Consider the following 27,716-nt stretch of genomic DNA (forward strand, 5'->3'; position numbering starts at 1 on the left):
GCCTAAAACTTGGGAACAGTCTCGTCGCGTGGCAAACCTGACAGATATTTTCTCCCTGCCGTCACGGCATCGTCGTACAGGGAATATTATATTTTCGCGGTGTTCTTGCATCCTGGAAATTCAGTGTTTCGTATCGCGCTAATGCTACCTTAGCGGCTCTCTAACGCGTATGTTTTACTATTCCGCGGAATATCGGGGAATTTCTGAACACGTACACCGCGATCCGTGTCGTTCACCCTCGAAACTTGCGCGATTCGTTGCAAACCTCCAACGATCGTTTCTCTTTCAACGACTGGAATCGAGATATTCTTATTCGAGTGGAATTTTCAGGCAAAAGTTGATCAAAAGATCCGAATGATCGTGAACTAACTCGGAAGTACTATGTTAGAGCAGTGTGTTGCGTTAAAGTGCAACACTAATGATACAAAATTCTAGTTTGTACTTCTGTCCACTAATTCAGTTTACGATCGTGTTAACATATTCTAGTTTATTCTACGGTATTGTACGCTAGTCCGTTCTACGTACAGTTGGAAACTATCCAACTTGCTGACTACAGCGGCCGTACACTATTGTCCGTTTTAATTGAATTTGGTTGAACGGGAGGACGGAAAATAGCACGCTGCAACCAGTTTCGAATTTTTCCCCCCTTCTTCGGGCAGTGTGTATTATTTTGCAAAAAAATTGACTTTGAATATTCATGAGGAACCCGTGCAATGGAGCACGAACACAAGTAGTAATAACGAGTAATGGACAGACGCGTCGTACTCGATCGCGCATCCAACAAACTCTCGAAATCAAAACATTCTCTGAAACGTTTCATTCTACATTCTCGATTCGCTTTTTCGCGCGGATGCTAGACCAGGCTCTACATTTTCAATATTTCGTATTAGAAAATTCTTTATCATTTATCGTTCGAGCTCGTGGGATGTAAGTCGGAAAAATTCATTTCAAACTTCGTCGTCTCGGGAATATATCACATCACGACTCTTTTATGGATAGGTTGAATCTTTTTTTAATTTATGGTGTCAAAGGGATTCATGAACTGGCGAGGGAAGCGAGGAAATGGCCCATGCAAATGAATGTTTGAGTACTTCCTTAAAGCGTAATATCTCTCCGTCTTCTAAGGGCGATATACTCTCAGGATTTATTGAAAATCTCTGTAATATAATTTATAAGTTATCGTGAACCTATTAACACTACCAGTCTTTCTTTTTCTCTTTTACGAGGCAAAGTGCTTCTAATTTTTTGCATTGTGTGTACAGAAAGTTGTGTTTTGATGTTTATTCGTAAGATAACCTCTTTTATGTTAAAAAATTTTTTAATTTTCATAGAATTCAAGGTAAAACGCCATTGAAAATGAATTTTGTTTCAAGTCGGTACCGTAGATAGTTCTAGAGAAAACAACTATTTAAGAAATAGTGCTGGTTAATAATTACGCAAACAGTCTATATTTAAATTTAAATTAATTTTCAATTAAATAAACAATTTATGGTCCAGTTTTATCCTACACTAGTCGTACGATCAATAGAAATTGTTGAAATTTATCCTCAAAATAAACATAGAAGTTAGCAAAAATTATAGTAGGTAATATGATCATTAGGTAGAGGATGAAATGCCCTTTAAAACGAATTTTGTTCCAAGTCGATACCGTAGTTAGTTCTAGAGAAAACAACTATTTAAGAAAAAGTGCTGGCTAGTAGTTACTAAAACATCCTGTATTTAAATTCATTTTCAATTAAATAAACAATTTTTATAATACAGTTTTATCGCTCAACAGTCGTATAATTAATAGGAATTGCTGAAACTTCTTTGGGTATGTAGCGTCAAAGTAAATTGCAAAATAAACATAGAAGACAGCATAAATTATAGTAGGTGGTATAGTCATCGGATAGGGGATGAAATGCCCTTTAAAATGAGTGGTGGAACCAGTCGATAGCGTAATTAGTTCCGGAGATATGAGGATTTTAGTTTCAAGTCGATGCGGTGGCTAGTTTCGGAGATATGAGGGGTCCGAAGCGTTTGTTTACTTTCTTACTACGGCCTTGTCGAGGTCGTTGACCGCACGTGACTCGTAGTAAATAGTAAACGTGACGTCACTCGGTCACTTGGTCAATGGGTCAACGTGCGACAAGGAGGTCCAACGCGACGCGTTAGACGAAGACAGCGATAGTCGAATTAAGAAAAATTACCTTTCATATAAATTACGATATCTCCTAAACGGAAAGTCCGATCGACAAAAACCAAAAGCCATTTTAAAGGGGAAGGTTCACCGCTTCCAACGATGGCTCAGTTATGCAGAAAGCATGAGTAGTTTCGAAACTGCACGCCTCTAAAGTTTAACTATTTTAATACGCGTTATAAGACTGTTCTAAGACAGTGAAAACTGAAAATTCTCTCTTCAGAAAGAATTAAAAAAGTAGAAAGGAGGGGAATAACTGGAGTAAGGAACAAAAGACAGACAGAAGAAGGAAATAGAGAATTTAAAAATTAAAAAATATAAGATAAATGGTGTAAAAAAAAATATAGAAAATTCTCTCCTTTCGTCTTTGTTATACATATATTTAGTTAGGTCTAGGTTAGGTATAGTAAAAAGTGGACAAAAAAAATATTTTCGTACAGTTTAAGGGTCTCTCTTCGTGTCCCTAAAAGTCTAGTGCAATAGAAGCTTTAATTTTGCACAAAAAAGAATAATTAAATGAAACGTTTCGAATTTCTTGGAGCAGATAGAATTTCACGTTTGGCGAGATATATAATTCGCTCGTTCCCGTAGACGATCTATCAGCGTTACGTTCGATCGGAACAAAATAACGTTCGGTAGACGAGTGCAGCCACGTAAACAGCGTGGGCGGACACTTTGCATCCCGATGCAGCCTCCGGATACTGCGTATGCAGTCTTCGCGTATCGGAAACATTATATCCTGCACCGGCGGCGCACGTGCACGGTTGCACGGCTGGAATTCAAAGGCGACGAATCGATCGGCTCGGGGGGGAAAAAGCATTAAAGCGGGAAACCGGCAGGCGGTGGAATAAACGGAACAGGTAGAACGAGAAGCAGAAGGGAAACCAGAAGCCGAAAATACGATAAAAAAGAGCCCTGAAGAGAGGGGGTAGGATCGGCGATTATTCGTCGCGGTAAACAAGTCGTCTGAAAGCGATTACTCCGGCCTGATGTTGGCCAATCGTATATCAATCTACGCGGAGCGACGTTATCGTCGACTGGAAAGACTGTAAGAGGAACCACGCGTTAAAGTTTAAACGCGCCACGACATCGAACTCGAGTGAAAATTTCGGTCGTATTCTTTTAGCACCGACGCGATCTGGACGATACGACGAAGATACGAGGAGAGTCTGAGCCTCGTATGAATTTCATGGCTGGCTTAAATCGCGAACGATGATCCACGACCACCTGAATGGCTCGATCGAGACACAGGACCCTCCGGATATAGGAATGTAATATCCAGGATGAACAGCGGTTATTTAAAGTTTCATTTGAGATCCGAGTGTCCCAGGTTTTACAGTGGTTTGAGTGAGCGCTTGGTTCTAAGGTCTACCTGAATGGGTCGATCGAGGAGTTATCGGTTCCAGATATGGGAATGTAATATCTAGGATGAACAGTGGATCGAGAAGAAACGTGGTTGTTTGAAGTTTCATTTGAGATCCGAGTGTCCCAGGTTTTACACCTGGTCTAGTTAGAGAGCAGGATAATTGACCAACTACGCAAGGTCTCTTCAGAAGTTCGATTAGAGATTCACGACCAGTGTAATCAGCTCAAATATCATGGTGGTTAGAGCGAAGATTTGATCTCCAGGTGGTCAGGTAGCTCAAACTGGAGATTCGAATGTCTAGAGGTCCAGCTAATGAACACTTAGTCACTTAACCGGGCACCCCAAACCTTTCAGTAGACCGGGGACAACTTCTGAGGGCTCAGCTGGGGAACTCATATGGCCACCAAACTCTCTAATTAGGTATCCCAAACTTCCGGGAGTCAAGCGTAGCCCAGATTACTTACAATTAGCGATACTAACAAGAATACAGTGCTTCTTAACCTTTTAATATCCCGACCTAGAAAGCGTAGTAGTTGTATTTTTAAAGCAAACGACTTTATCGTACAAGTTGAATTAAGAAAAATGGAATGTAAATTAATCATTGAGTAAGTTTTCTAACAATCTCTTCGAATCTTCTGGTGACTTAAACATGTAACTATCCAACATCCGCGACCATTTTGGTTATTCGGTTAGACTCGATCCATGGGCATCTACTGAAATTGTTGAAACTTTTCCTAGATTCGATTCCTAAGTTCCAAACAGATGAAATTCCACCCCCGTGGTTAGTAAATCTATTTCAATAGGACGGCACGCTCCAAAACTATCCGTTCCGAGCACGTGCCTCGGACAAGCCGCCAAGAAAGTTTAGGACATTACAGTATTGTTATATACTCGGCGGATCAGACCTCACGTTCCCTCAAATAGAGAGCCCAACGATACTCCGCAAGCTGCTTCGTCCGCTATAGTTGCAGAGTCGAGCAACGGAGACCACATTCTGTATACATTTAAATATTGTTTCCCGTCTGACTCGAGCTAATTTCATTCGAGAATAAACAAAAGTTGCAAATTCCGCAAATTAGAATTTATTCGAACAGAAAATTCACTGATTCTCCTTTGGCCAGTTGGTTATGGAAAACGTAATAAAAATTAAATTCTTCTAATCACACGTCAAAAATGATACAATATGATACGATTAATAAATAAAATTCTACGATGTCGTAGGATTTGAACTTGAGACAAAATATTACTAATTTTCTACGCTAACCACTATAAATTATACCAGTTATTCTTGACTCGAATGATTTATTATTAAAATATTACACTTATTTTTTTTATAAGCAACTGGCCATCTACAAGCCTTGGAAATATAATTAAAATCGGTGAGGATCTAACATTTTTTTTGAGAGTAAAATTTCGTTTCGATGGTCTAAGTTTCAGTCACAATCTTTCCAGATAGCAGAGGAGAATAAATAAGGTGTAACAAGTTTGAAATATAATGATTACAATATCAGGAGTATTCTAGGAACCGTATACCCTGGTGCACCACTATAAAGGGAGGTTTGGCCTAGGAATGACTATACCTCTCATCGTTATCCATGTCATAACGGGGTACGAGAGATCCGCCAGACTCTAATTGGCATAAGCAAGCTGTCTCTCGCGACCCTGTACTGTCAGAACTTAATACAACCTCCCTGGAGATGAGACATTTGCAACGATCGAGACCTGTCCAATGGGAAACACTAAATATCCATTCGAAGCTCAAGACAGCAGACTGTGTGAAATATTTTTACTTATTCTATGATGAGTTAGAAACCGATTAGTCGACTGATCCATCCTCTTTACTCCAACGTCATTCTTGCAGCCAGAATTAAATGCAACATCCCTCGAGGAAGTAACGACCCTTTTCCAAATGGCACAGCAGTGAAATACGTGTGTAACGTAAGACTAATTGCTGTGATAGCAAACTGCAGCGACGCGTCTACCGGATACGAGTCAGTGGAGCCAACGCGGAGGTTGACGGGCCGCTCGAAATTAAGCGATCGCCGTTAACGATAGTCCTGAATGAACAAACAGCGAACGGATTAACCGCGTTTACGCGTCGAATCGATATCCACCGTTGGAAGTCTAGGTGCTCTTAGCGTTTCAATGGCAATTGCACAACCAGTCCCTCCTCCCCCCTGTCGTGTGTGCACGGGTCGCGTGGCGATTCTAACAGGTCCCCGAAAATCCAGTCGCGCCCGGTACGTATTACACGGCCGGTACGTGTTATCCGGCTTAGTCCTGCAAACAGGACGGGGGTGCACGTTGCAAACATAACCCGAATGCAATATGCATGCTGCGGCCGTGACGCGTACCCGCAGGGCAGAACACGTTTCCGATATTCCTGACATCCCCTCGCGGTCGAGTCGAGCCTACCAATTGTTTTTCTCCGTTGTGAAAATAAAGCTGGGCGAAGGAAATCGATGAATTTTGAGGATTTTTAGGATTTTGAGGCGACACTTGTGCGTCGATACGAAGAACACTGGGAGACGAGAAAGCGAAAGGGAAGAAGCGTGAGGGATCGACCACTTGCGAGAAAGAGTTAAGAGCGTGGCCCTCTAGTGGCGGGCGCGGGGACTGTCTCCACAAGAATTAATTAATTTGATTATGAAATATGCTTGAAAGAGTGTTTCAGAAATTGTTAACTTGGTAAATTTTTAATATTATCGATAAATTGTATTCTGAAGGAATTTGACTAGAAAAGTTGGATGAAATTAACCGAGAAATTTCCGCGAAGAATGTTGGATATTGACGCGTAAAGCATATTCCTGACATCCCCTCGCTGTCGAGTCGAGCCTACCAATTGTTTTTCTCCGTTGTGAAAATATAGCTGGGTGAAGGAAATCGATGAATTTTGAGGTCTTTGAGGCAACACTTGTGGACCGATACGAAGAACACTGGGAGACGAGAAAGTGAAAGGGAAGAAGCGTAAGGGGTCGATCACTTGCGAGAGAGTTAAAATCGTGGCCCTCTAGTGGCGGGCGCGGGAACTGTCGCCACAACGTGAAAACAGAAAACGCGATTCTAATGGGGGGGGAATTAATTTGATTATGAAATGTGCTTGAAAGAGTGTTTCAGAAATGATTAACTTGATAAATTTTTAATATTATCGATGAATTGTATTGCAAAGGAATTTGACTAAATCTACGAAGGTTGGATGAAACTGACCGAGAAATTTCCGCGAAGAATGTTGGATACTGACGCGTAAAGCGAAGCACTCGACTTCCGGAAGCAACTCCGAGCGATTTAATTGGCCGAAACTTTAGCAATCTTTCGCGGTAGAACGATTCATTTGCAAGGATGCGGATCCTTCTCGACTTTTCCGTTCCATCGAAGTGTGGAATACGTGGAAATAATAAAAAATTTAATCTCGAACTTTGAGGTGGGAATAAATTGTGTAGTAGGGGACTCTTAATAAATTTCCGACGATCCAGGTGTGTATAAGAGCTGTTAATAAACTAGTTTCCCTTGTAAATCTTGAAAAAATTTCACTTAATACTTGTTCAAAAACAAATGATTATCCCAGTGAACGGATAGGAGCAGTTAGCAAACTTAGATACCTTGATTTTCCATTGTTTATAAAATACCCATTTCCAGCACTAAAATACTCGAACGCTCGTTTGCAAGGCGGTCGAAAAAGCTGAAAAATACGTGGACCGTTTGAAAGAGTTAAAAACTCTCTGATATGGCAACTACAGGGCCCGCATTCACGGCGAAAGTGGCCATTTCAAGCACTTCCGGTAAAGGTACACACGTCGCTCAAGTACAAAAATGCCTGTAACTTGGAAACAGGGTCAAGCAGGCCACGTGTTTATATGAACTTTTTTCATTGCTTTTTCTGTTCACAATCGACCGCTGAAATACCTTCCACGTGTTACCATAACTCTATACATAGACATCCGGTATCAATAAATCAATTAAGAACCACCGAACGTAGCTAGAATTAAGAACCCCAAAAACTATTAGAACTTCAAGAACCGTGAATTATTTAGACTCTTAGTGAATAACCAATCTTAGAACTGTTCTAGCTTATTGGTGTTTACATGTGTGTTTATCGTTGTTGTCAGTAAATTGTGTGCAATCGAGTACATTCACGAAGTAAGAAGACTAATTTAAACAACAATCGACTCCTTAAAACCTACACCACTTACCGTTTGTCTCGGGACTCTTCGCGACTAGCATCTCTCATCGCTTCTCAACATACACTGATCCACTCAAACCTCAACAAGCTCCTTCGAACACCTAGTCCTGACCGCACAGGATGCAAACACACGGCTACTAACGAAAAATACCCCAGAAATCCCCCACCTTGTCGATCCAAAGAACCTGAAATATCCCGAGAGTCCCAAGAATCTGACCGCTGGTAGTTCTAGCGGCTTCTGCCGATTAAATCAGAGCTAAAATCGGCTAATAACCAATCTCCAGCCCAGCATGAACCGTGTTTTAACTAGTGTGAACCCCGGGTTTGTTCCCGTCGATGTATCCCCGAGGAACTCGTGAACCTGCATGCCGACAGCAAGCTTCTGCATCGTAGACTCGAGAGAGCCCACGGCGGGATCGATCGATCGTTTAATTGAAGGGATTTCTGCTCTATTCACAGGATCTAACGTACGCGGAGGGAGGCCACAACTGGCGGAGCATAATCTTCTCGCTGCTGGTCATCGGCTTCGTTATCGCCGGGATCGTCACGGCCATTTACCTCCTCGGGTGAGTGGTTTGTGTGTGTTCCCTCCCCCCAACCGCTTTTCCACGACCCTTTTCCTCCGCGGTGTTATCGACCAACGATCTTTCAACGACTTCCACCCCGCGAGATAGTTTTTCTGGCCGCCCATTCCGGAAACGGGGAGGAAAGGATGCAGTTAAGGAGTCCTCAGGGAAGGGGGGCGTCCCATCCCCGGTGTAGACCGCTTTCACGAAATTAATCCGCCCCCTTATCGACGGAAATCTCCTTGATCCCTTTATCGTCGGCTCGTGACCCGTCTCTTGGAACCATAACGCGAAACGGATCGGGGATTCATCGATCCGTGGAAATCTCGAGACCCTGTCGCGAGTGAAGAATGGGGATATCTGTCCGTTGATCTGCTGGGGAATTGCACCGGGGGGTTTTGGGGGTCCATCGAAATTGGAACACTGTGTCCTTTGCTCGCGTTGAGTTGGGAGAATGTGACTTCTTGCTGCTCGTACGAAGAAGCAAACGAGGAAAGAAGAGGGGACACTGGCCACTTGCGAGAGAGACGAGAGCGTGGCCCTCTGCTGGCGAACGCCGGTGTCGCCACAAGTACGACACCTCTTTAATTCACTCTTTCTTCGAGATATTCGAAGCGCTGTTCGTTCGTTATTTATTTCGTGTGGACAAAATAATTGATCGTTAACTTCGATATGATATAGAGTATCTATCGTGCATAAATACGCTGTGCGCCATTTTGGGGTAGCTAGTAAATTCGATGCCCGTGTGAACCTCTATATCGTAAACTGACACCTACGTATAGACGCTGTTATTAATTAATGTAATGCGTTGAAAATTAATGCCCGTTCACACGGAATAACAGGTTGCATGGTCTATTACAAAGTGTACTAAACAATGCATGCACAAGGTAGAGCTAAAGTGGAACAGTTAATCGCAAAGAGCATTGCATACAAGCTGATGGAATTCCTCGTAATAAAATAAGAAAATTCCTTTCTTTTATTAACCTTTTGACTGCGGCGCGGCCTAGGAAGAAGCCATCGACATAGATGGCGCTGCGACTGGTGACCAAAAAAGTACCGTGACCGAATTATATTTCAATCTTGTTACCAGCAGCTCCCAAAGCTTTCAAGTGTTTTATTTGAAATTTACCTGTTAAAATATCTATTTTATTTACACTGTTGTTGCATTTTGTAACTTTCAAGTGCACGATATCTCTTTGGTTTGGGCTTGAAAAAATGTCGAATGGGACTTGACGAAGGAGCTCATGAGACAAAAATTGACGTTGAATCACACTCGACATAGGAGTGCAAAGGGTTAAGAGACCATTCTTACGGTTTAAAAAAATAATAAATGCTAATAAATTAAAGTATCCAATTCCATGTCGAATCAATTGGTAAAACAATAAAAGGTGTTGTAGTAAAAAAATGCAGTGGGCGTAAATTTACACTTATCGTATACTATATTGATGGATACATGAGGGCGTATATTTAGGTCTTTCGTATATATTGATAGACTCGTGAAAGCGTATATTGCCTTTAGCAATCAAAGGGTTAATTTCGATAAAAAAATATTTTTTTCTACCATTGCAAGGGGAAATATTTAGGTAGCCAAACGCAAACTTCTTCCAACTCGACTCGAAATTTTTGAGTAACTCGAACATTTATTACCAGCTTGTTCTTTCGAGGAACATCGAATATATACGCCTTTAGCAGTCAAACGGTTAATTTCGATAAAAAAATATTTTTTTCTACCATTGCAAGGGGAAATATTTAGGTAGCTAATCTCAAACTTTTTCCAACTCGACACGAAATTTTTGAGTAACTCGAACATTTATTACCAGCTTGTTCTTTTAAGGAATATATTTTGCAGTGGATCGACGTTTGAACAAACATGAATTTTCAGGTACGTCGACGAGCTGCTGTATTGGAGCGGCAGGCGCCTCACGTTAGACGAGTGCCTTCGTGATGACCTGACGCCACATAGGCTACCACCAACCTGGATTTCCCACGACAAGTTTATCTATCAAGCCGACGACGGTTCTCTCACTCTCCTGGACACCAGCAACAATTCCGTGTCCCTTCTGGTCTCTAATCACACGCTCGTACGTATCAAACCATACCAACTTCCGTGCAGAGTAAAGGATTGTTTGCAAGATCATCAAAACGTGTTCAGAGTTGATTCACAACTTTTCACTTTGTTATCGTTCCAAATGAGAAATTACTTAAAATTCGACGCTCCAAACGTCGACCAACCGGAATTAAAACGGTTTTCGAGATCGTCCTGGGAGGGAAGATCGTTTTGAGCCAAGGAAACAACGTTTAAAATTGTTTCGAAACTGCGACCGATTCGCAATTCGAGCAAGCGTGTATCAAGCGTTCTTTTTTTTTTGGAAGTCGCGCGGGGAAACGACGAAAATTGCTTTGACGATCGGATAAAAGCTGCAACGAGCAGTCGTCGGAATTGCGCGCGTAGAGGCGTGAAAATAAATTCGAAAATCTGAAAAAATAGAAGAAAGTTTTGTAAAAAAAAGCTCGTCGACCTCGAAACGTCGCCCGTGGTCCAGAAATTGTCGCGATACGTTGCCTTTAAACGCGTGTCTCCCCGTCAAGTCGGTGCACAATGGCCCCCTAATTTTCAACGTTTTCGAGAGCAAAGCTCGAGACGATTATTCCGCGTCGATCTGCATAGCGGCTCTAGATGCTTGCATTTTAATCTCTCTATGCATCTTTATGAACCGTCCGGTATTTGCGCGGCAGAACGACGGGGCGATAAAAATTCAAACAAGCAATGCCACGGACAAACGTAAAGTGCTAGAACGGAATATTAATACAGGAAGATGTATTTGCGTCTCTGACAAAGTGCTCGAAAAATTACAACGATTACAAGATTCATTCTCTTCGTGGCGAAAAATCGTTAGCTCGTCGAACGTCTAGAAAATATTTTCAAAACGGTTGAGAAAAATTCCCCAAAAATATGGATCGTTGAGTTTGTTGTTCTTCTTTCCCGAAAACAAATGTTGGCGGTTTCACGATCTGAATAATTGTCTCTCAGTGACGCGGCCACACAGATTATATCGATTTGTTAGCATCATTAACGAGCCGTCCAATAGACTAATTGCAATATGCATCATAATGCTCGACGTAACGCGACCAGCCGCGAACTAATTGGCCGAGAAATACGTTTCGAAATTGCGTAACGATCTGCGATCTGCTCGTAAGTTGACGTGATCGATTCATCGAAACGCGTCTCACTGCATCGAGAAATCCTTAGATTTCAAATTTCTATACAAAATTTTTAAATTAGACTTCGATGGTTATAACGCACCCAAAGGGTGCTCGGAGAGGGAAGATCTCGAGCAGAAAGCGCACGTTGCACTTGCCCCGGTTGCACCAGACAAGAAAATTACAGTCATCGAGTGGGGAATAACGGGGCGGACTAAAAATATTCGAGGACCATTCGTGACGTGCATCGACGTCGCGAGCAAAACAAAGTCGAAATTCGTAGACATCGTAAACCCCCGGGTTCCGGGTTTTAACGAATTCTAAATACAGCGCTGTACGACGAAATTAATTAAACGCGCGGGAACGGGTCACGCCGGGATCCAACGGCTCGAGATTAATCGTAATTAAACGAGAGACGGTACTAAAATTTAGCGGCTGAACGAAACGATTGCGCTGGTCAAATAACCCCAAGGCTCGACCTTAACACTTTCGGTGGAAAGGGCGTGTACGTTGAGGCGCGGAAAAGGACGAAGGTTTGTTCGGATAACAGACAACGAACGAGACCATCGTGTAACGATTCAGTCAATTTTCGTTGTCGTTGTTTAATTTCGTAATTGAAATTTTTGTAAGTATTAGTGAATTTACGTTGGAATCGCTGATATTGTTTTAGAATATTGTGCAAGGACCTGGGGTAAGTTACGGTGTATCAAACAGTATTAAACAGTATCAAACACATGTGTATTGTGCCAGATATGGAGAAGTAGCAATTCAGAATCTGTTTAAAGTCGCTGATATGATTGAAGAATATTGTGCAAAAGCCTGATAAGCAATAGTATAACGTCAAACAGTATCAAACTTATAGGTATTGTTCAATTCATCCGTGCTGGATATGCAAAGACAGTTATTTAGAATCTGTTTAAATCGCTAATATGATTGTAGAACATCGTATAAGAGTTTAGTAAGTTATGGAGTAGTATCAAACAGTATCAAACAGTATCAAACTTATAGGTATTATGCCAGGTATGCGAAGACAGGAAGGTAGTATCTGTTTTAGCTTCACTGTTCAAGCATAAAGACATTATGGAAATCGTTTTAGAGCTTTTCACTCATTAGAATGTAAAAATTAATAGCAGTGAATCCAATAAGAGGAATTTTCTAATCAACTGGTTGACTCTTCAAATAGTGTACAGCAACAATTTGTACGAGGAAAACAGATACGAATAAAGTCTTCCCGGAGCATCGTCTCTGTTAGTTTTCGCCTTGTCAACACATTACGTGCAACTTGCCAGATCGCGCGTAAACAAAGATCTCCGCAAGCCAAAACTGATATCAAACGTTTATACAAACACGTGGGGCGTGCAAATATATGAGCACCGAACAATTCGAGCGTAGCAAACGTTTCTATCGATCTTGGAGCGTTCGTTGGGAAGGAACAGGTATCGAAAGGTGACGTCACGCGAGGCTCACCTTTCGACGCTTCCTATTAAAAACTTTGCCGTCGAATTGCTTTTGTATCGTCGATACCTAATCGTATTAGTCGGTGGTCTCCGCGCGAAAAATCGATCGGCATTATCTCTGAAAGATTGGCTCGTGACGACGGCTAGCCCTAATTCGAACGTACGCGGTTGACCTTGAACGGCTAAATGATTTCGCGGCGACTCGGCAAACCGGTCGACTCGCTCGAACGACGCGAATTATCGAGGGACGAATCTCTCCCCCACCCCTTCTACCCCCCTTGGGGACGGTTCTGGTTCTCGCGATGCAAATGAAAAATCCTGCTGCTAGAAAATATATATGAGAACAATAAACAGCCTTAACATCGGTATCAAACTACCGTCCCCCGGAGCCTTATCTATCAAGGAGGCGAGTTTAGCCCGCGGCGCAGCCATAAAACAAAGAGAGCCGCCCGTATATAAGGCAAAGTTCGAGGTATTCCCCGGGTTTATTCAAGGGAAAGGGGGTCATTCCTCTGCCTCCGCTCCGGTGGTATTGCATTTTCTGCTCGATGGAACGATCCGTGCCCCGGAGCAGCCCAAAAACGATAGACCGATGGAAACAGCGGAATCGCCGCTGATGGTTTCAACCGGGGGAATTGCACACTGGCCCGATAGACGCCGAATACCTTTAAAGTCGACTGGTGTCCTCGTCGAGGACGCCACGCGGTCAGATGCGAACTAACGACCCAACTTATTAACCAGAATCGTTAATAATATCAAACGCCTTCAAATTTTTGGCTAGAAGACGGCAAAGTTGACGAGGGATCATATCTGCTATTTCGTAATAGAAATCAACATCTTTCAAACCCCTTCAAACGCCTTCAAACTTTTGGTTACAAGATGGCAAAGTTGACGAGGGATTATATCTGCTATTTCATAATAGAAATTAACATCTTTCAAACGCCTTCAAACTTTTGGCTACAAGATGGCAAAGTTGACGAGGGGTCCTATCTGCTATTTCATAATAGAAATTAACATCTTTCAAACCCCTTCAAACGCCTTCAAACTCTTGACTTCAAGATGGCAAAGTTGACGAGGGATCATATCTGCTATTTCATAATAGAAATTAACATCTTTCAAACGCCTTCAAACTTTTGGCTACTAGACGGCAAAGTTGACGAGAGATCATATCTGCTATTTTATAATAGAAATTAACATGTTTCAAACGCCTTCAAACTTTTGGCTACAAGGTGGCAAAGTTGACGAGGGATCCTATCTGCTATTTCATAATAGAAATTAACATCTTTCAAACCCCTTCAAACGCCTTCAAACTCTTGACTTCAAGATGGCAAAGTTGACGAGGGATCATATCTGCTATTTCATAATAGAAATTAACATCTTTCAAACGCCTTCAAACTTTTGGCTTCAAGATGGCAAAGTTGACGAGGGATCATATCTGCTATTTCATAATAGAAATTAACATCTTTCAAACGCCTTCAAACTTTTGGCTTCAAGATGGCAAAGTTGACGAGGGATCATATCTGCTATTTCATGATAGAAATTAACATCTTTCAAACGCCTTCAAACGTCTTTAAACTTTTGACTACAAGCTGGCAAAATTGACGAGGAATCATTCTTGCTCTTTCGTAATATAGATTAATATCTTTCAAACGTTTTCAAACGCCTTCAAACTTTTGGTTACAAGGTGGCAAAGTTGACGAGGAACCATTCCTGCTCTTTCGAATTATAAATTAACATCTTTCAGCTACAACAAAGTTAATCGTTAAAACAAAATGTTTGATGCAAAAGCTCTAACGTGAGACTCTCAAAACTTCGTACAATGGGTACAATGGGTTTTTACCGGTTTGATGAAATAAAAAATAGACAGGGTTCCTTTCGTAATATAAATTAACATCTTTCAGCTACAACAAAGTTAATCATTAAATCTAAATATTTGATATCAGAGCTCTAAAGCTAGACTCTCGAGACTCCATACAATGAATTTTCACCGGTCTGATGAAATAAAAAATAGACATTGCGTTCCTTTCGCAATGTAAGCAGCGATAAATAACGGTAAAATATGAAATACAAGCAAATCTGCTCCGTAATAAATCTTCTTTACGTCCGGGCAGCAGCGTTCCGGTTAACGAGTTTCGGTTAATTTTAGAATGGCACCGTTCGCGGATGTTTGATCAAACAACGTTAGCTCGAGACATTCAATTAAACGTATAAAATTAAACGAATGTAAACCCGCGATCCCGTCGCGAATCGCCGGCGAGGATCAACGTCTGTTTGGCGAAAGTGAACATTGTAACGGATGTTCGGAGCTGTATGTTGATAGCGTTCGAAAATACCGAATTTCCTTTTTCTCCTGGACCGGCAGACAGGGCACAGACGAACGAACACACTGCATTGATCCGATCTGACGACCACCAGGACACGCCGCGCCCGTCTCCCCAGTCCTTTTAGAAACAAATATCGACTGGCCCTCTCTGTTCCGTGCTGTATCCCCGGCTCGCGGTAATATCAAGCTCTGAAAGTGGCCGATCGAACGTTTCGCTGCTCTCTGCGACCGATGTAATTAAAATCCCCACGAAATTCGTTGTTTCTCTCAATTAGAACCGCAACGAAACGAGTAGACCTCGAGCGTACACTTGGGTTCGCTCAAAATCCAATAACTCTGCTTTTAAATTTGAATTTTCTTAAAAATGTATCATTGATAAAATTGAAATCAAATATTGCAGGCTACTCGAAAGTATTTTTTTCGTTTTTTATGGAAGCGTACGCTCGATTTTGCGATTAACCGTAGGTCGAGACGAAGCTCTCTGAGCCCCCATGCCATAATTCGAACACGTCCCGGTAATTTGTATACCTTGTCACACTTTGGAGACTGGTAACGCGTTGTATCTTGTATAATATCCATGGCAATCCATCACGATCGACGCAAGAGCGAGGTTTTTGTTTTAGGGAGCGCATCGGTGCGACGAGGAACAAGTTCTGAACACCTACGATACAAGTAGCAACGTTGACGAGCGCGATGCACTTAGAACAGACACTATTAGAGGTTTAGGTAGTAGATACCCTTCGTGAAAGCGTTACAACGCTTCTTAAGGCGTGATTCCACTGAGGCAACATGCAGCATGCGGCAATGACGCATGCAACGACACACAATTTTATTAAGGCAACATTTAGGCAACGCATGCAACATGAAATCGACGTTATATAGACACCTGACATGTGTATTTGCTACACATTCATTTGTTTCCTTTCCGAAATAAAGAAATGCGGGATTATTTGATATCGTTTTGTCGAATCGACAAGATTGAACATGTCGAGCAATGTCGTCAGTTAATGACAAGTACGACATGTGGCATGTTACAAGTGGCATAGTGTTGCCTCAGTGGAATCATACCTTCAGACATACATACGTCAAGCGTAGATCGGCCATTTTTAGAATGCCACCAAAAGAATTTCAAAAATGTTTTTATCGAGTGAACGAGCTCGAACGATCTTTTTCAGTATCGAAACTCTGTTTTCAGTATAGCGTTTGACAATATTATTAAAACGCAGCGTCGATTTGCTATCGAAATTACTAATAATCCAACGTTTCGGCCATAATTTGGTTGCTCATCAGGGAATCGTGCAATCGTATTGTTATTAATGTTACTAATTACCATAAAGGCATAAATTGTCCGTGAGGATCCAGCCGGAAATTGACAATTCGGATTGTGTTTTCATGAGGCGCGTATATTTGCAATGTTTCCTACATGAATACGGAGATGCGCGCGCGAACAAAGATGGAAGCTAATTTCAATCGGAGCCCGATGGGGCCAGCAATGGGCCGCCATAGAGATTCTGTCAAATTTAATGCATGCGTAATGAACTACCGAATACGCGCTGCTGATAATCATCATCTGTTCGTGCGTATAGTTTAATAATGTAATACATAATGGCCGTGATCGCCGGGGAACAATTAAAGGACGTGATCGATGTCGTTCGAGGGAGTCGTTTGTACTCGTTTGTATCATCGAGACAATATGGCGACGTTAAGCAAGTTGGAGATTCCTTTCTCTCAACGTAAAGTACCGTGAATTTTTTCACACAATCTTCTCTGGTAATTCATGAAGAATTAATAGAATTATCTGACACCGTATTGAAAATATATATTCGGTAAATTAGTTTATACGAGCCATAGCTTTCAAGGTTCGCGATTTTTGGCACTTGAAAAGACGAGAATTGGACGTTTTCGACGCGTCGGAGCACCGAATTTTCTCGGATATACATAAACGAGACAGTTAACGGCCATAAAATCCACGCACGCCGCAAAGTGGGAAAATAGAGAACACACGTAACCATAAATCTCTCTTGACTTTGTTTTCAGAGACAGCTGAACGTTCAAGGCTACCAGTGCAGCTCCGACCTGCGTTACGTGTTGTTCAAGCACAATGTCAAACCGGTGAGTAATTGAAACGCGAGAACGTTTTTGGCCACCGTTATGATTGGCTCCCATCGATCTCGAGTTCACAAATCTTACATTCCCCAAGGAAACTTTACCCCTTCCCATAATTGCATCGTTAACTTTGGAACGGCACAATTTGACCCAGTTTAAAAAATCACTGGGAATCAACGAGCTTTTGTATTGAATTGTTCGATTTTTCCAGGTGTTCAGGCACACCTTCACCGCTTACTATACAGTCTACGACGTCACCAACGAGTAAGTAACAACAATGGCTGTTCATTGCAAAATTAAAAAGGTCGAGGTGTTGAAAAAAATAAATCTGGGTTCGTTGATTTTACCGAGGTTACAAAATTTAAGTTACCTAGTTTGCAATTGAAATGAAACTTTCGATCCTGTAAATGGTCATTAGCAACCAAAGCGTGACCAAGGATTCTCTGGTAAAAAAGGATCTAGCTTCGACGTTTCTTTCAGTCAGAGCGGTCGGTTTGATGGCTCTGTGTCGTTTTCAGTCATCACACACCTCTTCGTCTGCACGCGTCGCGAAGGATGCAGCAAACGCGATTGCAACACGCCGTCTGGTTGGGCAACACGTCGGGCCTCTTGATGATATCCGAGAACGACATTTACGTTAGACTGGCGCCGTCCGCGCCAGAAGACGCGCGACTGACCGACACGGGCGTCGCTGGCGTGATCTACAACGGCGTTCCGGATTGGTTGTACCAGGAGGAAGTAATGCCACGGCCAGAAGCCACCTGGCCTAGCCCCGATGGCACTCACCTACTCTACGCCACGTTTAACGACACTAAGGTCACTGCCTTAGAGTTCCCCTGGTTTGGTACCCAGCCAGGCCTCGACGGAGCCAGTTCCAGTCCCCTAACCACGCCCAGGAGAGGCTCCTTTCCACCTTCCAAGTCTGTCAGATATCCTACTCCAGGATCGTCCAATCCGGAGGTCGACCTACTGGTCATGGAACTCACCAACGTGACCAATTCAGCCAACGTCAACGGCACCACAAACGGCACCAGAACCTTGAACTCCACTATGGTTTTTAGAACGAAGCTTAAACCACCGCCTGTACTCGACGGACAGTAAGTGCCTCAAACTGGAGTTTCACAAGTTGGATGAAACACTGGTGGCTTCGCTAGTTCTCGCGAAACCTCATTTTCAATGCACATGGGTCAATAAAATCTAATTTCCCAGACTCACCTAGACTTAACCCAGCCCTAAGTTTCAATACACATCGGTCAATACAATCTAATTTTCCAGACCTAACTAAGACTTAATTTTGAATACACATCCCAGACTTAATTTCGAGGTTTTTACGAGTCTTGCTACGCTAGATTCGACCTGACCTCTTCACCAAGAAGCCCCTTATAAGTCGAGCTTGTAAACTCCAATCTCAGCGACCTCAAAATGCCTGATACCAATGAGGATTCTTGCTACAATGACTTTCTTGCTACCCACAGAGAGTACTATTTAATATCCGCCGGTTGGGTGGGCGAAGACTCCTCCCAAATCGCCGTGGTGTGGATGACGAGATCGCAGAATCTGACGCTGGTGTCCGCCTGTCATGCACCCACGTGGGAGTGCGAGGAGACCCACTCGGAACGAGCACCGGAGGGACAGTGGCTCGACGCGCAGCCCCATCCAGTGTTCGCCCCCGACGGCGACAGCTTCTTGCTGTTGGCAGCCGTGCAAGAAGGCGACAAGGAACACTTCACTCACATCAAACACGTGACCCTGACTCAGCAGAGGATAGCGGTTCTGTCTCATGGTCGTTACGAGGTGAACAAACCAGGAGATTGCTGATTACTGGTAATCGATTCGGAACGGGTCCTGTAAAGCTGTCTTTCTCGTCGTCAGGTGAGCGAGATCTTAGCGTGGGATACCAAAGCACACCTAGTTTACTATCTGGGCACCAGGGAGAGGAGGCCTGGACAGAGACACCTTTACGTTGTTCGCGATCCTACTGCCGACGATCCTCGGCGCCTAGAGCCGCTATGTGTCACGTGTGACCTTGGAGAGGTTCTTTGGAGCAGCAGGTGAGCCACTTGATGGCTAAGGTACCTACGTTGCAATTATTCCCATCAGGAAACCCACAGCAGTCACCTTACATAGGAATAGGATCTCCATTTTCGTTCTACTCGTGGCTACGCCAATGATATTCACAATGGTTCCATCCTGCCCTTCATCTCTCTACAGCAGATTCTATCTACCAGCATCGATATTTCTCCACATACTGTGTTTTTTACAGGTTTTATTACACCAACTGTACGCACTTCGGAGCGTCGGTTAGTCCAGCGATCGACAGCGCGTCCCAGGGTTACTACGTCCTCTATTGCGAAGGTCCAGGCCTTCCCCTGGCAGGCATACACTCGACGACGTCCCACAAGATGATGCGCGTGCTCTACGATACGAGAATCCAACGGGGGGACAAGCTGTCTCAACTGGCGCTGCCGACTCGAAGAAGCTTCGAGGTATCCATCATTCGAGGACTGTTTTCCAAGTCGATTCTAAGCTTGTGCTCGTTTAGGTGCCACTGCCTCAGGGCTGGAAGGCTCAGGTGCAACTGTTGCTGCCGCCCTCGTGGCGAGAGGAGCTCAGAGACGCGGCGTTTCCGGTCCTGGTCGAGGTGAACGGTCGTCCAGGCAGCGAGGCGGTCACCGATCGGTTCAAGATCGACTGGGGGACCTACATGTCGAGCCACAACGACGTGGTCTACGTCAGGCTGGACGTACGAGGTGCCAGGGGTCAGGGGAAGAGAGACCTGTTCAGGAAGATCGGTGGCGTCGAGGTGCAGGATCAGCTCACCGTGCTGAAGCATCTCCTGAAGACTTTGAAGTACCTTGACGTCACGAGGGTCGGAGTTTGGGGGTGGGGGTACGGTGGATACGTGACCGCCATGGTGTTGGGAAACCAGGAGAACCTGTTCAAGTGCGGCGTTGCTGTGAATCCCATCGCAGATTGGCTCTACTACAGTGAGTGAACCGACTGTCCTCTTTTCTTCCAAGTCGAGGACGAGTCTCTGAAACGACGTTCGACGTTTGCAGATTCCGCGTTCACGGAGCGAGTCCTTGGCGCTCCGGCCGAAAATTACAAGGGTTACGTGGAGGCTGACCTGACTCAACGAGCTAGACTCGTGCCGAGCCACAGCCTCTATCTTCTTCATGGTCTAGCTGACCTCACAGCGCCTTACACGCACGGCGTCGCCTTCGCCAAGGCACTGTCCGAAGCGGGAATCATCTTCAGGTATCAGGTAAGGAGCCACCAAGAGCTATCGTCATTTTCCAACTCGCGTCATCGTCTTCTCGAGTCTTTGATGGCTTCTCCGTTCACGCAAACATAATCGAACGTTTCGACAGAGTTACGCGGACGAAGACCACGCCTTAGCAGGCGTGTTGGAGCACGCTTATCGTTCCATGGAGGACTACCTCGCCGAGTGCCTCTCCCTGGACGCGTCCTAGTGCCTCAAGCCGAATACTCTCTCGTTGTCTCTAGCTCGCCTACTTCTGATACATCCCGGACGGGCGTGGATGCTCGTCGAAAAGGTTCACTGTTCAGGATTAGACTAGTTCGAGAAGATTTATCGAAAGCATCCGGTGATCGCCAGTACGCAGCGTCAAGAGGAGGAGGTTTGGGATTAGTTAGAAGAGTCACGGTAGGATACGGACGAACGAAACGCGACGCTGATCCTTCTTGGCGGCTAGGATGCTTAGATCCGTAATGTAGGATGTGGAGGAGAAGTTAGAAGGAAAGTGGTGATGCGAGGGACGAGGTAAAAACTTAGCGTTTGTATAAGTAATATCGTTAATAACGTTGTATATCAGCCGCCTGCATCAGCCTGCGGATTCCTCTTTGCTACGAAAAAAACTCGTTCACTTTGCTCTCTGGGCGCGCAAACCCCGGACAAATTCTAGCGATCCACCCCTAAACATCCAGAGGCGTATCTAGTTAGGAAATACGAGCGCGGTTTGGCGGGTCAGCCTGCGTTCAGCAAGCTCGATCGGTACGGAAGGAAACTAGAGAAGAAATAAAAAGAAGAAATTTCGATTCGCGTTATCCTGCTTCTCGCGAGCTTGCAAATTCGCCACATTTTGTATACCAAACCTCCATTATCTGACGGTGACACGACACTCCACGGAATATAAAGATGATTGAGCGCATCGAGCTTAGCGCGAGCTTGCAAGCTCGCGACTCAGATTTTTTATAACAAGCCTACGGGATTCGGTGCTCCGGGAACTGAAGATTGAAAGTATCGAGCTTACCGAAAGCTTGCAAGCTCTCCTCGCTATTTCTACGATCACTTCGCGTCCGACTCATTCCCCGATGGCGGCGTCGACGGAAGAATCGGCTGGTGGACTAAATTTTAGGAACGACTGCCTTGCAGACCTTACCCCTACCGTCCCGGATGCTCGAAGCCGAGCATTCCGAAACATTTAACGATTTCAGGGTCGTCGATTGTCTTATCTAATATAAATAGTACTATATCATTATTATTCTGTCGTCATCGTTACATTTATAAATCTGCACGATAATACGTAGTCGAAACGAAGACTAGCAAATAATATACGATAATTTATTTCGATTCACGTTAACGAATTCAGTACCTAAAGTTCGTTTCGCGTCCGCCATTGTATCGGTCGTCGCTGTCGGTAAAACAGCACCTAGTGGCGCCAGGACGTCTCGAGTCGATTCTTTCGTGGGGGAAAACAGCTGGCTACGCCTATGCGATGACTCGTTCAGGGGTATCGACACACCACTCACCGTTAGAAACGAACGCTTAGTCCTAAGTTTTGTGTTGTACAGCTTTGGAGCCTAGTCTATGTACCATAACGTTACACGCGCGAACAGAAAGGTGAAACCAATTCTCCCCACCCGACCCATCCAACTCCCCCACCGCCCTACTACCCCAACGTTTGAACCTTGAATATTTGTATATATCTATACACGTCTTACGGAAGATGTACCTCGGTGTAGGCCGCGTTCCCCCGACGAGGTTCGCGCGTGTTCCCCGTTTGTCGTTGATCGTTTGTTGTACTATATCGCTAAGGTGTACTATAAAAAAAATCAGTTTCCAGAATAATTAATTAAGTAAGTAAGCGTCGCGAGGCTTTAGGGTAACGTTCCGATTCACCGTATACTTTAGCTCGTTTCAGAACGCACCTCGTCGCGGGCAACGAACCTTATCGTATACCTTTTCTCGATCAACACCGACCGCTTTCACGGTCCTGACGAATCACACGACACCCGGTGCCGCGAGATTAGGCCGATCAATGTTCGTTCGGATGCAGTTGATGTTGGATGTTATCGTTCGAGATCGATCGGACTCACGAGACCCATTTCGACGAGGCTGGTCGACCCTTTTCTCTTAGCTAAACATCCTATTAAAACGATTTAGTATCGAAGAAGAGAACATTCGCTGAGTTCACAGATTCCCAGCTAGAGTTTAAACGATCCTTTTGTAACGCGGCTAGAAACGGTTCGATCCCCAAAGTCACCAACCTCTCGAAAGCGTCGACCAGCCCGGTTATTTTTTAGATCTAGCATGCTTCTTGGTTCACGACGAAATGAACGAAACGAAAAAAATAGAGTTCACGGTTGATCGTAGAAGGGTCGCGCTCGAACGAGGAGAGTCGCACGTCGCCATAAACGCTGCCTGCCCAGCAGCCCTTAAATGCCGACAATCAAGGCTAGTGCAACTAATCAAACGATAATAAATAGAACGGAGAGGATGAAGAAATTACCTAATAATATTAATGTATCTTAGATGAATGATGGACGCGGTTCGTCCATGGCAGACTGCATCCCTGGGGCCTCGACGAGGACGGACGGGATAATTAAATTACGAGATCTCGAGGGAGAGAGAATTGTAACGCAGAGGGGGCGGGATCCTCGTCGGGGAGATTGTTCATGGACGAAAGTATAGACGTGACGGATCGGTAGATCAGGATTACGTGCTTGATGTCGATTGTAGAGAGTACAAAGATTCGACGCGTGGCCAAGGAATTACGTCCCATTCTATCAGAGTGTCTTTAATTTAAATTTATACTTAGTTCGAATCGAGGTATTTCTATTTTTCTAAAAACTCAAAATTAAAGGATTTCAATACCATGCAATAATATGTATTTGTAACGATAACGGAAAAGAATATTATATAAACAAACTGTGTTTTAATACGAGGGTTGAGCCATCGATTTGATTTGATCACTCGATTCGAAAAATCAATAATCTCTCGAACGATCGATGTAAATACCGTTTGAAGAATAATTTGAATTTTTTATCGTGACTTTGAGCTTCGATCAGAGGAAAGGGGCAAGTGTAATTCGTTGGCCAGGCGTTAAGGAACCGACACGTCGTTGTTTCCTCGTAAAAGTTCACTTCGCGGTATCGGTCGTTCGAATTTCCCGCGCGAATTCGAGAGAACTCGGGGGGCTTCACCGAGCAATAGTCGTGTGGCCGTGCGAAGCTAACGAAAGAGACAAAGAATGCAAGAGTGAAATGGCGCGTGAGCGATCGAGAGAGAGAGAGAGAGAGAGAGAGAGAGATACATCACGAACGAATGAGTGCGAGTGTGAGTGTGCAATCGCAATCAATTATTAACTATAATAACGGCAGAAAGTGCGGCGAAATAAACGTAGATATATAGGGTATGGGTCTGAAGAACGGCAGGCACGCAAAAGACAGGAACAACAGAGAAAAAAAAAACAGAAACCACCAACAACAACTAGAGAAAACGAAGCATGCGAATTACGTGAAATTAATCGCAGATGAAACCTTGGTAGCAGCGCATAAGGGTATCTATAAGCTTTTGGTAACGTATTATCGCCGCTAGGCTAAAAGAGAATTAATAAGAGAAAAAAAAACCCACAGAAAAAAATTATATATATATATACACATATATATATATATATATATACATAAATTATACATAAAACGAAGGAAAGCGGTACACACGGAGAAAGGGGAGGAGACGGGACACGACACGCTGGACACATCCGGACTTAAAACGGTTAATTGATGGAAATTAATTCACGCGGAACTCGAGAAGCATCGGGCCCGTGCGAACGGAGAACTCGGACAAATTCGCGTCGTACGTTATTTATTTATTTATGTGATTTTTGGTTCTCTTTCTTTTCGTACGTAAAACGTCGTGCAATCTCGACGATTTCGAAACGCGGGGGCGAAGAAAATGTTGCACGTTAAACGGGGGAGGAAAAAAATGGAATAATAATAATAACGATAACGCGTCTATTTGAAATTATTTGGATAATCTGTGATACTCAGATTGACGATTATTATCGGTTGTTTGTCGGATTTATCCCGGGAAGATTTGGTGTCCGCGACACCGCCGGTGACTCGCGCGTTTTTAACCGGATGCATACCGAATATCGAGGTATTAATAGATAAGATATCGATAAAGAAATTGTTCGGGTAACGCATGCTCGAAACCGAGTCCAACGGCATCGAGAACACAACGCGACTGTCGCCTGGAACCCCGTATTTTAGATTTTTAGTCACCTTTCGGGCGAAACGTTCCAGTAACTAATTTCAACAATACTCGATTCGTAATATTCTCTAGATTTCTCAATATTTTCCAACAATTCTATTCGTTCAGCTTTCAATTAGAGTTCGACTGACCCCTCCGCAAGGGGGAAACTGAACAACAAAGTTTCATTCAAAAAACCATCTAAAGCTCTCTACATCGATTCATTCGAGCTTCCAACGTGGAAATAAAATTTGATCGCAAAAGTAAATTATTCAAAAGCTACTCTCCGAAGAAAATGAATGCGTAACGGGGTGTCAAAGTTAGAAAATTAATAATATTCACTAAACGGGGGGAATGACCTTTCGGTGTACAAATAATATTTTTAGTAATCGATCGACGATTGAAACGTCGAACGAGAGAGGGGTTGATCGGGTAAACCGGGGTGTCACGCGGCCATTTTGAACGCTTGGACTCGGTCTCGTAAGCGGCCTGCTCGTCTCGACGTATCAGAATCCTCGAGGCGATCGCATCGTCCCCGAGCCGGCTCGAAACGACGTCTGAACGATCAGAGATTCGGTAATCAGAGTAACGGGGGGGACACTGGATCGTTTTTAACGGAAGCGTCGGGTCGGATATTGCCCTTAGCGAGCCGTCGATTCGACCGTGGCCCCCCGCGAGTGTGGCCGACGCGCTCGGACAATTGTTTTTTATATAATATTCGCTCGGATCATCCAGCGAGCGCACACGATCGCCGCGGATTATCGTTCGGGAGAGACGTTCTCGATAGTTTCTCGTGGGGAAAGCTGGAGCACGCGCGATCGTTTCCACTCGGTTTTTTACGATATTCGCACGGACCTGGAGAATCATCCACGAAATCGGCTCGGAGACACCAAAAATCCATCGAACACTGTGATCAAACACCGAACACGGTCAACACACATTTCGCATTATCACTACGAAAAAAAAATCGACCTTAAAACGCTACGATCGCAAATAGAAATTTCATTGTCTTCAACGTCTTCGAGTTTGCAGCGAATTCCAAGAGAGTTTCAGAGAAAGTAAAAAATACAGTTTTTCAGTTTTCTTACTTCTTACTTTTTTTCCACTGAGAACTAGTTAAGGAAAATATCATTTTACCTGAAATCTGAAAGACTGCAATTTTTTTCTCTGCTTTTCCCTCGAAAGATTTGTCTCTGCAAAATGGAGCACGTTGCGATCGACGATAAGATTTCTGCTTGCAATCGGTGCTGTTGAAGGGTCTCTGGGGTTAGGAATTATTAAAAATTGATATTTAATTTCTCGATTATTGTAAACTAAATCCTATCGTTTGATTCTATCTTAAGCGACTGCCCGAATCGTTTCGGAGGCGCCGATTTCGCGGATGTCGTTCAAGTTGTATTCCACGTAACACCCACGAGATAATCATGTTACTAAGACTCTGCGTTTTTTAATATCAGCGAGGCTCGGCCCGGACAACGGGCGGACAAAAGTGTTTTCAATAAACTGTTACATTACCTGAACCGTCGTTGTTTATTTCTACCGCCTGAAAATGCACCCATTTCGACGAACGATCGCGCCAAACTCGTTTTAATAACGCCATCGCGAGTCGTACATTGAAAACGGATAAATTCACAAGAAGCATTTCGACGTATTTCGACCTTACTTTCTCTGATCTACGACTTTTCTTTCGAACGTTATGCCTGTGCCGCCAAAACACAAGAGGAAACGTTGGCCAGGATCGTCAAATTTCCGGCAGACCAACAAGCAGAAATCTGCTCCGTCGTTGACGGAGAATCGGCAAAAATTAGGGTACTTTTACGCTTCGATCGTCCCCTAACCACAAATATTATCAGTAGACGAGTAGTAGATGTTTATGCATTTATGGGAAATTTGAATCCTAAAAAAACTACAGAATGCATTTAATATGCAAAAATATAAGAAATACTTAAAGTAAGATACGAATTATTATATTTAGGCATTGAGACAGCCCTCTGCGAAGCTTCCGTTTCATTAATTCTATTAATAAAAATGTGAATTTGCATAAAGATCCGCAGTCTAATTATCAAATTAAAATTTGTTTGAAAAATCATTAGAAATTGACCATCTTAAATATTATTTGGATGGCATACTAAAAAAGAAATGAAACTTTTAATTATTTAGTTATATAAATACAACTGAGAAGTTTTATGACATAAAAGATTCGCGAAAAAGTCGAAAATAGTTTTTCATGAGAATCTTTTCGCGAAAAATATTTAATCAGCTCTGTTAAATTAAGGTTATGCGACCATTTTTACGCCACGAGATCGAGAAGCCTTCGAAGCATTGATTCTCAGACCATCAAGAGCGAAGCCGCGTTTCTTTCTAGAAGATCCTCCAACAGCAGCATCATTTATTTAGGATCGTACCGCAAAATCCCTGAATTAATTAATCTGGAAGACAGCTCCGACGATTGCGAAGTAAAATGGGTCGAACAGTCGGACGTAAAGATTTGTAAATTGGAAAGGGGAATTCCCTAAAACACCATGTATGCAATCAATTATTACACTTACTTTATTAACAGCGAAACAATAATTAAATCCCTTTACAGATGGAGGCCACGAAATAAAAAACCATATAAAATCATTTTTCATCCAATAGTTTACGATAGAACGTGAGTTAAGATCGTTGATATTTTAACGAACAAATCTAAGGTATAAAACGACCAGTTAAAAGCTTAAAATGTACAAGCTTTGTTCTTCGACCCCCAAAATTAACGATAGCTCGAAGCTTGGATGCTTTATGCTTGAATTTTTTCCTCGTTTTATGGTCCAGATTTATCTTCCTATTTTCGTACAAAGAAGAAC

At 43.4% G+C, this 27,716-nt stretch overlaps 1 protein-coding gene across 4 annotated transcripts in view; it reads left to right on the top strand.

Moving 5' to 3' along the window:
- The window catches only part of LOC122404561 (dipeptidyl aminopeptidase-like protein 6), a 205,773-nt gene extending 179,402 nt beyond the window's left edge, over positions 1 to 26,371 (top strand). For 3 of the 4 annotated variants that reach the window (XM_043408621.1, XM_043408620.1, XM_043408623.1), the window contains 11 exons: positions 8,185 to 8,291; positions 10,174 to 10,372; positions 17,310 to 17,384; positions 17,590 to 17,642; positions 17,897 to 18,475; positions 18,854 to 19,172; positions 19,251 to 19,429; positions 19,642 to 19,864; positions 19,921 to 20,365; positions 20,438 to 20,643; positions 20,750 to 26,371. In XM_043408621.1, coding sequence (XP_043264556.1) covers positions 8,185 to 8,291; positions 10,174 to 10,372; positions 17,310 to 17,384; positions 17,590 to 17,642; positions 17,897 to 18,475; positions 18,854 to 19,172; positions 19,251 to 19,429; positions 19,642 to 19,864; positions 19,921 to 20,365; positions 20,438 to 20,643; positions 20,750 to 20,851 — 2,487 coding nt within the window. In that variant the 3' untranslated portion in view covers positions 20,852 to 26,371. Of the gene's footprint in view, positions 1 to 8,182; positions 8,292 to 10,173; positions 10,373 to 17,309; positions 17,385 to 17,589; positions 17,643 to 17,896; positions 18,476 to 18,853; positions 19,173 to 19,250; positions 19,430 to 19,641; positions 19,865 to 19,920; positions 20,366 to 20,437; positions 20,644 to 20,749 lie in introns of all 4 variants that reach the window. The other variant, XM_043408622.1, reaches the window with a different exon arrangement.
- Positions 26,372 to 27,716: the final 1,345 nt, after the last annotated feature.

Source organism: Colletes gigas, unplaced genomic scaffold (assembly GCF_013123115.1).
Source record: "Colletes gigas isolate AHSC1104 unplaced genomic scaffold, ASM1312311v1 Colletes_gigas_Sc00003, whole genome shotgun sequence".
Lineage (NCBI taxonomy): Eukaryota > Metazoa > Arthropoda > Insecta > Hymenoptera > Colletidae > Colletes > Colletes gigas.